Genomic DNA, 14,995 nt, shown 5'->3' on the forward strand with positions numbered 1-14,995 from the left:
TGTCAGTAAGGTACTAGGTCCTCTGTCGTTCAAATTACCTATAGAATTGTTCAGAGTACCTTAGGAAGAACCAAAAACATTTTCCAGCTTCTGGGCATGGATATTCACTGCTTATTTATTCATTTATTTTGTAATAAAATAGTACTGTTTGTTCTCACATAGACTAGCGTGTATGATCCATAAATACATTTGTAAAATATATCTGTAGCATGTAACAGAATCCTTTAGAATATTCTGTGCAAATTCATGTTTTTAGTTGATAGCGCTTTAAGAACATTTACATCCTTCATCTTGACATTTTTAAATAGAACATTTTTTGCCTACAGAAGTAAGTTTACAGCATCATCACAGTATTATAGCTTGTTTAAAAATACATACAGCATTAATGGTAGTTGCAAGCAAGCTATATACTTGAGCAGGGGTTTTATTTGTAATTTTACATGTTTTCTACTTTTTAAAACAAGTACGTGTATTAATATTACATCCATCACTTGGTTAGAAAATATTACTTATGCTACTCACAATAGAGCTGTCACTTTTCTGTGACATAATATTACAGGCTATGAAAATAGAAACACACCATTGTATGGTTGGTTTAAAAATAATTACAAGCCTAGTTTAAAAAGTGCGTCAGGCTTGCTCTTTCCATGGTCAGTTAGGTTCCGTAACGCTGGGTGCCCTTAATCCCCTTATGGTTGGAATGCCACTAGCACCTCTCGGCCCTGAAGCTCTCGTGGAAGAAATACCGACTTACCACCCGCTAACAAATTTAGGGCCCGGTCCCGCACACTTTCTGCGTGGAGCTGTGGCTGCCAACGTGAAGAAGTCTTCGGCTACAGGCTTTCAGGACCAGGCTGCTACTGCTGAGTATCTGTGAATCAGATTCACTTCAGACTCCAGTTGGATTTCGAAATCTTCAGCCGGATGATGAGATCAGTGCAAGCCAACACAGCTCCGCTGAGTTTTATCAGCTGTGTTGGTTTGCGTTCATCAAAACCTGACCTTTTGCCTTCCACGGGCCAGTGGATTTTTGAAAGAGGGCGAGCGACAGATTTAAATGTACTGTTTTAGTAATACAGTAGAGATTAAAAATACATGATTGCGTTGGTTTTACTTTGCACAAATAAGACTAAATTTATAAATATATATATATATGTATAATAAAGCTGTAGGAAATCTCCAAACTGCTAACAACTCTTATAAACGAGATAAAACAAGGATATATTTGCTTGGAAATTTCATAGTTGCCATTCTTTTATTAATTTCATTTCCAGGTAATGCAGGAGTATTTCGTGGTGGATCCTTTTTTTATGAAACAAGTCCAGGCGTGCTTTGAAAAATGCTCTTTTCATGGTCTTTCTGATACTCCTCTTGTGCTTTCTGCAGTTTTTTACCCCTCAGTTTCCACTTGTGAAAACAGTAGGTTAATAGGGATGTCATTATCAAAGAGAAAATAATAATCAGCACTACTATCAGTGCAATAGTGGATGAGAGGGACCCCTCCAGCTGCTCAGTTTCAGCGTCTCTCGTTGTGTTTAGCTTAGCAAAGTTTTCATAGTCTGTCGAGGCCAAAAGTGCGGGCACAGGAACTTCTTTGAACTTGGGCCTCATTGGGATTCAGTAGCTGTTCTCACTCAGTCAAAATTTCGGCAGAAGCAAGGACTACGCTTCCCTTGTCACCTGTGTCATCCGTGAGGGAGTTTTCTCCTCGGGTTCTGCAGGCATAGATGAGGCCCCGACGCTTTGTTTGTTTATGAAGCCAGGGAGCACAGGAATAACTGCGTGTGTCACAAAGCTTAGAGCACAGGTCATCTATATCTGAGGTGGTGTGAGTCAGAAACGTGTGTGCGCTCTTGTCTTCTTTAGCAAGGGCCGGGGGAAAGCTGCCGAGCTGACTGCCAGTTTGTGATTCTTTGTTTTCTTGAACGGATAATTGAAGAAAATCGAATCAATTTTCCAGTAACGTTGTGATGGCAGGGCTTATCCTCAGGCTTAGAAGCAAAACAAGCACTGCAACAAGTGTAGTTTATATCTTATGAATTTGTTCAGTGAGAGGTTTTTTTTTTCTTCCCCCGAATATTCCCAAAAGAGGGTGAAGTCAAAGGCATATTTTTTTAACGGAGGGCTAGGCTTGGTTTTGCTAACGTCACAGGCATTAACAAAATCAGCTACAAAACAGGAGCTCTCATGTTAGCGAAGGGTTTTTATTTTCCCCGCTTCTTTGATACTTGCTCTCAGACTTGGCTTGTCTGGAGAGGATTTTGATTTGGGCCTTTTCTCCTCGTTATGCTGGAGTTTAGGAGATGTCCTCACTGATTGCAAATCTGGAATCTGGCAAAATGACCTGGGTGAAAAATGACACAGGATTATTTAAGAGGTGAGCTCCCCTGGAGGCAGCAAGCTGTAATCTCGAATTTAAAAACCCTACTCTTTGAAATTCTACCAGAATTATGAAATACATTTTGGTCATTTGGCTTTGATACAGGCTGTGTGCGACGAATTCTGAAAAATAGACTTCTCTGAGCAGCTCTGAAGTGAAAAGCTGGGCTGGGCAAGGTGAAGAGCTGGGCTGCCCTCCCCCTTCCCTCCCCTGTTCCAAATCTCATCTTCGAGTTAAATCTGATGAGGAACAAGGCCGGTCTGCTCTTACTGATTTCTGCTTCCACTCAGGACAGTAGGGTTTGGCCCCAGGATATTTTACTTTGAGGAGCTGTGAGCACTTTCAGAGCTATTTATTTCAAATAACAGATTGTTCTAAACCCCCTCCACCCTACTCCCTAATGCTTTGAGGCCAAAATTAGTTTTCAGAGGTCTTGCGGCATAACTGTTTGTTCGGAGATGCTCTGTTTGATAGGATGCGACCGTAATTCATCCTCTTTATAGAAATCTGTGGTTCATCCCACTCAGGCTAGCAGAGAACTGAGGGTCTCTCTTACTAATTAACAGCACGTTCTTGTTTGTAATAAGGACTGTTTACTATAGATTAGCATTCTGTTGATGTTGAAAGATGTAAATGAGCAGTTCTTGCCAGTTTGGAACAATATGTTCACGTAGTCAAAAATAAATGCTGATTTTAAAGAAAGTTTAAAAGCTGGATTTTACTGTAGTTTAGGACAAAAAGAAAAGTGTTTGTGAAGCTGATTGAAAGTTCATTTCACATAAGGGAACAAGTGCAACATACCGCATCTTTGATGAATGTCTACGCGTTGCACTACTGGCAAGTCGTATATCAGGAGGTTATGACCGTAGAATATTTTAGTGCTACTTGGCTATGTATTCAAGATCTTTCTCAAGTAGCCTAAAGAAAGGAACTGCAATAAAAGAACTTAAGAAACTGAGAAATGCCCTTCTGATTTATGGAGTAGCTACGTGTCCACCACCCACATGAAAGTCCAGGAGGGTGGAATGTATCAGCACTAATGAAAATTAGATCTTGTCATACTTGCCTGAACCTGTATCTCATCTCATCTGTATCCACAGCTATCAGATTCCTATGGAGAATATAAGACATAAAAGATATAAAATCATTAGGCTTCTGGTACTGTACGGTACTGTTCCAAGGAGGTGAGTGGATGTTATTTGTAACTCCATTTCACCATCAGTTCAGGTGTGTGTATTTTCAAAAACAAAACGGGGATACTTTTAAAAACCTGAAGTCTGCAAAGTACTGCTTATGCTTCAGCTGCATCTGGGGAGAAGGGGACTGCTTTCGTGGACAAATCCCTGCCCTTCAAAACTATGTCTGACGAGTCTGGCCGTGGCTCTGCTGCAGACTCTCGAGTGACTATGACCAAACTGCTCCGTGTCTGCGGGTAGTACGGCAATGCTACCACCACTTACTAGTCTGCCTTGCTTTTAAGCTTCCTGTGAGGGCAAAGAATGCTGCTGCTTGTTGCTTGTGGTGAGCCAGGTTGGCAAGCAAAGGGTGCAGGGTGATGTGGATGAGAGAAACCTCAAAAATTTCAGAACGTGGCTGGAGGGGGTCCACCTCAAGTGTCTGCACAGAAATAAGCAAGTGCCAGGAAGAAAGCTCCGTGGGAGAAGCTCTTGCTTTTTCCTGGGAATCAACATGACTGAGTGTTGATCTGAAGTGCCTGTACATTAATGCACAGAGTGTGGAGAAGAAACAAGGGGAGGAATTAGAGGCCTTCATGAAGCTGCAAGGTGATGATCTCACTGGGATCACAGACATGGCTCACACAACCAGAGTGCTGCCGTGGAAGCTCAGGAGAGCAGACCTTGGCCTTTTCAGAGACCTACTTGGAAGACTCTCCTGTAGGACACTCTTGGAGAGAAGAGGGCTCCAGGAGATCTGGGTGATTTCCAAGGGTCACCTCCTCTGAACTCAGGAACAGTCGATCCCAATGTGTTGGAGATCAAGTGATGGTGGCAGGAGGTCTGCATGGGTGAACAAGCTGCTCCTGGCAAAACTCAAACTAAAAAGGAAGCATGCAGGATGTAGAAGCAGGGACAGCTGACCCAGGAAGAATAGAGTGACACAGTCTGAGCATGCAGGGATAAGGTCAGGAAACTCAAGGGCCATTGGGAGATGAGTCTTGCAAGGAACATAAATGCAACCTACAGATGATCTGCAGCAAAAGGAAGGCTAGGGCAAATGTGGAGCTGAATGGGGCACGTGACATGATGACCAAGGGCATGGAAGAAGCCAAAGTGCTCAATTCCTTCTTTGCTTCAGTCTTTACTGGTCATATTTGCCATCAGCCTCCCAGCCCCCTAAAACCAGTAGGACTTCCCCTTGATAAGAGGGTGTCGAGTTAGGGAACGCTTAAAGAAACTACTGAACATTCACAAAGAGATGGGAGCTGTTGGGATACACCCATGAAGTGCTGAGGAGGCTGGACAGTGTCATTGCAAGGGTGTTCTCAATAAGTTTTTAAAGGTCATGGTGACCTGTCGGAGGTTTCAGAGGACTGGAAGCAAGTACATTTCATTCCTATCTTCAAGAAGGGCAAGGAGGAGGATCTGGTCAGCGTTGCTTTGGTCCCTTGGGAAGGTAACACAGCAAATCTTTGTGGAAACCATTTCCAAACGTATTAAGGACAAGGACGTAATTGGGTGTAGTCAGGATGGATTTATGAGAGGAAAATAATCTTGACCAACCTGATAGCTTTCTACAGTGAAATGATTAGCCTGATGGATGAAGGAGAGCAGTGGATGTTGTTTATCTTGACTTTGGTGAGGCTTTTTACACTGTCTCCCAGACCATTTTGTAGACAAACTGATGGAACATGGACTGGATAAATGGACAGTGAGGTGGATTTAAAACTGGCTGAGCAGCTGGCCTCAAAGGGTTGAGGTCAGCAGCACAAAGTCCACTTGGAGGCAAGTCAGTAGTGGAGTGCCCTGGGGGTTGATATTGGGGTCGGGGCTGTTCAGTATCGTCGTTGATGACTTAGGTGATGAGATAGAGTGCACACTCGGCCTGTTTGCAAATGGTACAAAACTAGAAGGAGTGGCTGATAAACCAGATCATTGTGCTGCCACTCAGAAGGGCCTCAACAGGCTGGAGAAGCGGCCAGAGAGGAGCCTGTGAAGTTCAACAAGGGGATACGCAAATACCTGCCCCCGGAGAGGAAGAGCCTCGTGCACAAGTGCACGCCAAGGCCAGCTGGCTGGAGGGCAGCTTTGCAGAACGGGACCTGGGAGCCCAGCTGAACGTGAGCCAGCATCGTGCTCTTGTTGCAAAGCCCGCTGGTGTCCTCGCCTGCGTTAGTGTTGTCAGCAAGTTGAGGGAAGTGGTTATTCACCTCTACTCGGCGCTGGCGAGACCACAGCAGTAGCAGAGGTAAATGCCTTAGCATGAGCTACTGAGAGTTCAGCTTTTGAGAAGGAGTTGGCCCTCTGGTACTCTGCTTAAACCTTGAGAAGACTCTTCACGGGATCTGTACTCGTTGGTTCAGTACACACACAGCGTGCACGTTCCAAGTTGGGTCAGGTTCCATCTGCTGAAGGTTCAATGTCAACACATTCTCATGAGGAAACTTTTCATTAAAAAAACCCCAAATATTCTTCACTGTCCCTGCTCTAATTCAAACAGTAGAGGATAAATTATTCTTACATTGTTTTGTTGTTTTTGTGTGAGTCATAAGTCTTCCGTGTATTTTGTCTGAGCATTATGAACGTGCAAACTAATATCTCAGGACTGTGCCTATTCAGTTCCCATTAACATTCAACAAAATATATTAGAAAGGTTCAGGTATTTACAAAAATAATTTGATTTTTTTTTGGTCTGGAAATACAATTTCTTGGAAGGCACTTCTCGTGAAAGCATATTAGAATATCTGTAGGCTGAATACATTTCTAAAGCTTTTAATGAGATAGTAATGCTTTAGTTTGATACTTACATAAGCATAGACTATTGATGGAGTACATATCCTTGCCTAGGGATGGACTTTGCTACCGTGGCTCATGTTTTCATATCTTTCTGTTTTAGCAAGCTAGTGTTTAAAGTAAGGTACAATCCAGCGTAAGATGGGGAAGAGAAAATCTGCTCCTTGTTTTGGAACATCCTTGGGCCAGGCATTGTCTTTCCTTTTGTTCTTCCGGCTTGACCCCTGCGCCTCTGAGTACTCCAACAAAGTAGAGACAAATATCCTTTTCAGGTTTTGTGCAGGTTTTGAGGGTGGAAAGTAAGAGCAGGTTGGATGCAATTCATATGAGAGGAACAAAGGAAATTACAGTAACAAAAAAATCAGTGTCTCAAATATTAATTCAGGTTATTGGCATCTGTCAGATACTGAATTACTGAAAAGGGACAATATTGATGAACAGCTTTTTGATTTCACTTGAGACTCCTCCCTTTTTATAAGGGCAAAAGTTGCCTCTGTTTGCTAGTGACTGGTAATAATGACGTTATCAGTGTTATCTTAGAGACTAATGATGATTTGTATTGAATCCTTAAAAAAAAAAGTCAGAACGCTGGATGGGAGCCCAGACTTGTATGAAGTTTTAATTGGCTATGGTTTGGGTTTTTTTATTGTTAGGATAACTGTTTCCTGATTCTGTGTTTCAGGTAAAGGAAGGACCGAGTTTGGTGAATGTCTGAAATCTTCAGCTTCATTGGAAGGATGAAGGCCAGAAATTATACGTGAGCTACTGCAGTTTTGTTGTTTTAATACATACCCAACCCTTAGGCTAACTCAAACTTCCTTTGACTTCCTGATGACATTGATTGAGTAAGAATGGTTCATAGGGGCATGTAAACCAGCAGCAGGTGAGAAAAATGTATAATACTGTTCTCAAATGAACACAAAAAAGTCTTTACAGAGAAAAGACGACTGGCCTGAAACTATAAACCTGCTCCCCGTGAATTGATGTAAAAGATCCCTTTGCTTTCAGTAGTACGAGAATCTTTGGTTTCTGTCTGTGCGTGTGTCTCGTGTACTCATCCATCCATACACTGTGCATTTTAAAATATTGAATTACTTCTAGAGTTTATATAATCTTAAATATATATTGGCTTTTTAATGTTTCAGGCTTGCTTGCTTTCTGCCTTCAGCTTGCTTGTGAATTTCCCTGCTGCCTTTCAAATTGTCTCGTCCTTTTTTATTGCATTATGGAAGAATGTGCCTCCTTTCTCTAAATTTGCATCTTTTTGATGTAAAAACACTTGTATGAAGCGTGTCCATCATGTTGTAAACCTGATACATAAATGATTCTTTTCTCCTCCTCCAGAGCTAGTGTAGCAAGGCGTTTGCTAATACACTTGTGTGCAAAATTGCAGATGAAAGCCAGAGTGGGAGCGAGAGCAAATGAAAGCGGGGACAAGGAGGAGGGAGGGAAAGGAGGAAGGAATGGGAGAAGGAGAGAAGGTAGGAAAGCCCTCAAAAAGCACATAGTGAGTTGTTTTTTAGCCTTGTTACTTATTTTTTACTGCATCTTCTGTAACCTCGTGTAAGAACAAAGGGCCAGATTTTAGGAGTGTTTTAAATATATACATAAGACCACCCTTGCCATTCTCAAAATGCACGTACGTACTAGTACACACCTGTCTTTAGCTTTGGATGCTTAAAATACTTCTGGAAATCTTAAGGTTTCAAGACTACAAAGTGCTGATCAGCTCTCAGCTGAGAGCCAGTTAGGCTTCGCACTTTCCGGTAGATTCTGTGTGCTTTGGGGGTTTGGGCTTAAATAATAACATCAGGCTGTTACAGAAGGATGCTTTAGGCGTGTTTGTAGTGTCATCGGGTTTGCAGGTGTTAAACACCTTAGATTTATCTGAGAAGTCCGAAAATCAAACAACCTCTTTATGCCTTTGTCTTCCATGATGTTAATCTCCAAACAAAATAGAAAAAATGTTCTGTATTCATTCTGTAGTCATCCTTAGAAATGTAATTTGCATAAAACCCCTGCGGTTACATCCAGTGACATACCTGGCAACTTAGATAAAGATTTACGCAAGTCAATTAATCTTTTAATTAAGTGTATAAAATTCTAGCCCTAGTCTCTCAGAATGCTTTATACTATTTTTATCCTAGTGAGAAAGAAAACTCTGCTTTTAGCAGTTGTTCAGCCTGTTCTGTCTTCATTAGACTTGAGGTTTTCTCCTCCCTTATGCAAGAGGAGGAGAAGACTGCGAGTTTTGGAAGCACTGGTAATAACTCATTCCAGCATCGGTCCGATCCGTAAGCCAACGGAAAGTTCAGTCTTGTTCCTATAAAAGGAGCAGTATCTAGCGGGATCCTGAGTCTCCTTAAAGCTGCTACGGGCTTGGATGACTCGGAGGGACAGTCTTTGTATGACAAAAGCACGTCATTTGAGAGCAGAACCTGGTACCATCTTACCTCTGCACTGAGGGACGCGGAGCAGAACAGCTTCCGTTGATTCGGATGGAAGTTGCAGGCTGCGCGACTGCTCAGGACATCTGCTTTTATGTTCCAGAAGAACTCGTGTGGGCAGGTGTCTGTGCTTAGCGGGGACCATAAATGTAACGTACTGTTTTCCTGGGCATTTAGTTGATAGAGAACCCATATGGAGCTAATTCTAGGGGTTAAGGTTTTAATTTTAATTAAGTAATCCCTGAAGCATAGAGCCATGGAAGTGACAGACCTGTTGTGTTGTAGGTTTAGACTCTCTCTGAAATTGATATTCATCCCACTGATTTTATTGGTGACTTCTCATGGTAGTATAACATGTTCCTTTGGTATAATTTGGTAAATTTGGTATAACTGCGGCTTGATAAACACCGGCAGCTTTTTAGGTGTGATTACAGCCTTCTTGTAGCTGCATGTTTTGGCAAATGCTACTTTTTGTCTGTACAAAGTCCAAATCCTTATGGAAGTTGCTGGTGCCTGTTACCAGGAACAAACTGCATATAAGTCATGTTATGGACTGAGTGCCTGGCGAATTCCCTCCTGCCTGTGATACATATTTTACCCTTCTTGTCTATATAGTGGTGTGAAGAAAGTTTATCATCCTGATCAATGAAATCCTTGTATGACATTTTTAGGGTGGCTTTGAAACTCTATGTTAAATGCTCCCCGTAGGTGTGCTGACTGAGGCTTAGGCGTGCTGTAATAAAACGTGTTAGGAAGAGACACAGAGCCTTCTTCCTTTCATGTGCTCGTATCTGGGGAAAGGTTTGCATTTTTTTTCCCTTTTCAACTTGGAAAACAGTGCTGTATCAAAGCGCTGTTCTCTGAGCAGTTGAACAGATCTGTTCCTTCAAGATGTTCACTTCAAAATAGGCTTCACTGCGTTTTTAAAACTATGTTGAGATTGTTTTTTCTCAAAACAGCACACAACATTCCTCTTTTTGGAGGGTGGATTTTCCTGATAAGCTGTTCTTCGTTTTTCCTACTAAAGGAACAATCTTATACATCATCAGCTAAAAAATGTACCCCATAAAATGTGGGTTCTTTTTTCCCTTTGAAATGATCTTTCACGGTTAACTTCGCTAATTTCACATTCAAGTTCATTTCTTTTGCACAACATTCTATGCTGTTCTTTCCACACGCCTTTCAAAATCAGGGACAATTACATCCTGTGATTACAGAGGCAGCCTGTGAATTTTTCTGTTAATCTATATTTTAAATGTTATTCTGTGATAACACAAATCCTGGAGTGCAAACAACTCCCTAGCCGACACTGATGCTTAAACTTGCTCAGTGATTTTTCCCATTTGCCTGTTTCTAGGATTGGTTTGTCCTAATGCTCTGTGTTACGTGTTTTTTGGAGCAAGAACAAGTACTTACCAGTCCAGGTACCAGTGGATGTTTGATTGTTCTCTTGAGTTATAGGATAAACGAAAACTGAAAGCTGTTGAGAGCTCAATTCAAATGAACAAAACCAAAACCTAAGGACCTTCATAAAATCAGATCTTAAGACAATCAGTGGCCTTTTCATTAAATTCTCGTTTTCTTTGCAGGTGAAGGAGGGTTCTGATTCTTGGCTAATTGGTTGTGAAAGGGTGAACAAATGAGATCTGCTTTTGTATCCCCCTCCCTTTTTTAATCTCTCCTTTCTTCTCCTTCCCTACCGCTAGCGAGGAAGGTAATTATGGATGGGACGCTTTGCAGCCTTTCTGTCGGATCTAAAATCTGCCAAGATTGAAACTCCCGCAGGGATAACTTTTTTTTTTTTTAAATGTGCCGAAGAGCAGACGATTGTTTGAACATTCAAGTATTTATCCAACTCATTTAAAAAGAAAACAATTCTCCTTCCAGCCAGTGTGCCTGTCCTTCATGAATAGTTACAGTCTAGGACTACAATACATTGAATACTCAGGGAATTTCACCTTTTAAGTTGTGCAAGAAAAATAGTAAGTTAAAGGGTGGGAGGGGGCTGAGAGGGGGAGTGATGGATGTCATTTGAGATGCAGCTACTTTGTGCCTGTACATTTCTGGAAGAAGATCACATGTCTTTCACCACAGCATGGGCTGGGGACAATCTCTGTCTAATTTGAGAGTTCTAGGTAAGCAGCAAGCACCCTTCCTTCCCCCTCACTGCCCTCCTCTCCCAGTCTTAAAGCCCAGGTGGCTTGTCTCTGGCATGGGTAGAACTGGTGTGCAGTAAGCTGGTCCCGGCACTGAGGCTAAAGGAGTAGGCAAGGGGGGAGAAGGGAGTAAAGACTCTTTTTAAGCATTCAGTGGCTATTGGTTGGCATTGACTTTCCTGTTAGCTCCACATCACATTCCGAATGGGAAAAGTTATGTGAAATGCATTGGAGATCAGGTAACGTGTTAGAGATCAGCGGGTTACACGGCAGGTGCCTGTGCACCGCTTCGGCCGTGGGTGGAAGGGGATGAGGGGCATGTCACGTTACCCCCTCTGCGGGTTGGGGGGTTCAGCCTTCGTGCGTAGGTAGCAAGATGTGCCGACCAGGTGCATGCACAGGGTGGGGAGGAGGGGGTGTGCTACTTCTGTGGGTGAGCAAAGGGGGCAAGTAACACGGGTAACTGAGGGGGAGGCTTATATGCGTGTGGGGAAGTGGGTGCAGGATAAATGGGAAGGGGTGAGGGGTCCCTAGGGCCCCGGAGGGGATGGAGAGGAAGATGCACATCGCGTGAGAGGAGGAGGGTGTGTTTGTAGGCGTGTCGGGCGCACCTTTGTGCTATGAGGGAGGACGTAACGTAAGTCTTTTGAAGGGTGGGTGCGTGGTGATTGTATGTGTGGAAAGCTGCTGGTACCCAGGGGAGGGTGGTCACACCTCTGACCAGAGCTGGACAGGCCCAGCGGGGGCCACAAATGGCCCTGGACTGGGCTGGGGAGCAGCGGGGTGAGCAGCGCAGCCCTGGATGCCGCTCTGCTCCGTGCTGTGCCGTGCCAGTCCCGCACGCTGGTACCGCGCTGCCCGGTGCAGCGCCGTGCCGTGCCAGCCTGCCTGCTGGTCCACGCTGTGCGGTGCCATGCCGTGCCAGCCTTGCGTGCGGGGTGCCAGCTCCGCACGCCGGGTATCGCCGTGCCGAGCCAACCCTGGGCGCCGGGTGCCAGCCGTGCCGTGCCAGCCCCGTGCGCCGCACCGTGCCGTGCCCGCAGCTGGGAGGCTGCGGAGGGCTGGAGCAGGATGCAGCGGGATGCAGCGGGAGCAGCCCTCTGAGCTGCACCGGCGAGGCACCCGCCTGCCCAGCCGGACAAACCGCACGGCTGCAGCAGGCGGTTCCCGATGCTTGGGCTCTTCGCCGCTGCGCTCTGCGCCCCGCGCCAGGAAAACAAGCTTTGTCGGGAAATCAGCTCATTAGGTAGATTCCCTCTGAAAGGGGCACACCTGCCCTTCGCATAACGGGCAAGCAAAGGAGACTTTTGACTGTGTGCATTAAAAAATTTGCCACCGCTGCCCCCTCCCTCCTCCACTTTCTAATGAGCCTCCGGTTCCGCACAAAGGATCCATCATAGCCATGCAGTACTCACCTTCTCCGGCCACATCTTCCTCCGCTCGCTGGGCTACTTTCAAAAGGGGGGAGTGATCAGGGGGTGGCAAGGCTGGGAGCCCGTGCTGAAGCCTGACCATGGAGGTAGCCTGAGACCTTGCTAACTGGCCAGTCTCGCCCCCCCGGTCTTTAAAACCGAGAGGCAGATAGTGCTGAACAGGCGCGTTATTTGTGCTGCAGATGCGGGGAGGGTGGAATAGCTCCACACACCCGCTACCTCAGCAGCACTCACTGATCCCAGCCAAATTTTTCAACTTTATTTAGGGGGAAGAACAGATCACATGGGGAGCTTCACGAAACTGGGAGGAGCGTATTAGTGCAGAATCAGGTCACTAACATAAAAACCCAGGAGTTAGTCACAGACACAAAGATTAATAGTGTTAGCATAATCCAGGCATAAAAAGCAGGCTGAGACAAAGACAAGGGATGCTTGTGGGAATTAAATGCTCCTGTTTTCTTCCCTTATCTGTATCATTAAGCACGGTAATTTCTTGCTTCTTTTATCAGGTGAGTTTTCCTAATTGAGTAAGAAATAGAATAGAATGTAAAAGAAATGGTTTCAGCTTTCAAGTGCTTTTGAACACATTCTTCTTGGCTGTCAGTCTAGCTCTTCTACAGGCTTTTTGGTTTTTACGTTCCTGAAATGCTGTCTCTGTCCTGCTGTGTGGTATCGATTCATTCCCAGAGAAATAGATGCTACAGACCCATTCCAAAACATACACATGCCCACATAAAATAGGCTAGGTTGAATAATTGCCTCTGACTCCATCTCTTGCTCAGACAAAGGCAAGAAGGCTGCTGGCTGATCCCTTATTGTCCCACTGGCTGAGAAAGCATGGTGGAACTGAGTTTCTACAGTGCCTTTTTCTGATCTCTGTCTTCCATTCGTTAACATGTTGCAAAGCTCCCAGCAGGAGCACAGGTAATACAAAAGCTGTCTCCGAGTGCCGAAGAGCTGACTGCTGCCAGGACCACAGCGTGATTCTCATGGCTTCTAATATCTTTGTTTATTTAATCAACTGCACAGTCAAAAAAAAAAAAAATGTGATGGATTTAGGTTATTTAGAGACCAAAACTCAAATGCGGGTGCCTAAATATGGGTACCTAAATACATACATATCTTGTGAAGAAGTGGGCCTGACTTTTATAGGTGCTAAGCAACTGTTCTTCTGCATTTCCATCTGCTTTTAAGTCACATCCCACCCTCTGCCACCTTCCTCATGTCCACGCTTTTTTAAAAGAAATTAGCGCTGAAAAGTAGGCTATCTTGTTCCTTTGCTTACAGAAGTGTCCTGCCCAAAAGAAGCTCCATCCTAAAGCATCATAGCAGATGAAGGGGAAATCGGTAACCGGGTGGATTGCCACAGCGAAGCCAGGAGGCCTGGCGTGTCCGGTTAGTGTGAAACTACAGGAGAGCTTGTCTGCTGCGCACCCAAAACTGACTCAAACAAGTTGCACCTGCCTACAGAGTGACTATCCTTCCTTCAGTTTGCAGGAAAATTAACCAGCTTTGGCAGTTAAAGGCTGAAACAGTCAAAATGTTGATTCTTGGCAACTTCTTAATGGGGTGCCTCTGGATTAGAGATGATATCTATCAGGGCAGCACATCTAGCAAAGCAACCTTCACACTAGCGTAGATCAAAATACCTAACTCTGAATCCTTCGGTGTGTGATGCAGTGCTCTGCTGTGTTATCTGTGGAGTATAACTTTATGCTCTGTGCTTTCATTTTTCCAGCCTGGGGTGCAGAGGGGCAACCCGTGCCTGTTCCAGGCTCCCTGCTCCCTGCGGACCTCTTAGAGGAGTCAGGGAAGTGCAGCTGCTCACGCTGGAGGGGAGAAGAATTGCAACTGCAATTGGTTCTTTTATAGCGTAAATCAATGGAGTGGAGAAAAAGCACTTTACGTCTTTACTACGATACAGGCATGCTGAAAACGCAGCTAGAACCTGGCCGCATGCTTTAAACTGGAAAGGGGTGTAGTTCTGAGCTAGTCTTGAAGAGAACCTGGGTTTTATTACCTGCAGACTGACCTTTTTGTATAGCTTCTATTTCAAGTGTGCAGAGGCCTGACTTTCAACAGAGCTGCCGCCCATTCCTCTGTATGTATAGTTTGAGATATTTTCTTTGGTTCTATCTGTTATTAATTTCTTTGTGTTGCCCGCTAGCAATGGAAGATGAGGTAACAACCTTAACAAAAGCTTTTACAGGTCTTGTTAGCCTTTATTTGTATTTTCATCCCCAAGTTCTTTTTTTCTTACTGACTAAAGTTTTCTGTCTTCATAAAACTTCCTTTTATATTTCTTTTTACACATAGCTTCTTACTTCAGTAACTTACGTCAACTGAAAAAGCTATATATAATGTGTGTGTACACATACATATTTATATATATGCATACATATACATATGCAAAGACCTGGGAATACAAATTTCTACCGGTTTGTATTAGTGCAAGGGTAGTGTTTCCTCCATTTTTATTTATATTTAACTCTCCCCAGCATTTTGCCTGTGAACTCATAAGTAAGCCAATAAGGAATATCTGAAAATGTTCTAATATATTTTTATGCTACACCGAGCCTTTTTTCCACGTTCTTGTTCTTAATCCAGT

At 44.0% G+C, this 14,995-nt stretch overlaps 1 protein-coding gene and 1 long non-coding RNA gene across 2 annotated transcripts in view; one reads left to right on the forward strand and one right to left on the reverse strand.

Annotated features, from left to right (window-relative positions):
• The window catches only part of C11H8orf48 (chromosome 11 C8orf48 homolog), a 27,891-nt gene extending 20,195 nt beyond the window's left edge, over positions 1–7,696 (forward strand). The window contains 1 exon segment of the mRNA XM_075106301.1: positions 7,034–7,696. Within this exon segment, the coding sequence (XP_074962402.1) occupies positions 7,034–7,092 (59 nt within the window). The 3' untranslated portion in view covers positions 7,093–7,696.
• LOC142063024 (uncharacterized) lies at positions 89–13,412 on the reverse strand. Its single transcript, XR_012662612.1, has 3 exons — positions 12,370–13,412; positions 3,447–3,491; positions 89–2,344 (listed from the first exon to the last, which is right to left on the reverse strand). It is a non-coding gene; the product is annotated as an uncharacterized LOC142063024 (long non-coding RNA).
• Between the last annotated feature and the right edge of the window lie 1,583 nt (positions 13,413–14,995).

The sequence above is a fragment of the Phalacrocorax aristotelis genome, chromosome 11 (assembly GCF_949628215.1).
Source record: "Phalacrocorax aristotelis chromosome 11, bGulAri2.1, whole genome shotgun sequence".
In the NCBI taxonomy this organism is placed as follows: domain Eukaryota; kingdom Metazoa; phylum Chordata; class Aves; order Suliformes; family Phalacrocoracidae; genus Phalacrocorax; species Phalacrocorax aristotelis.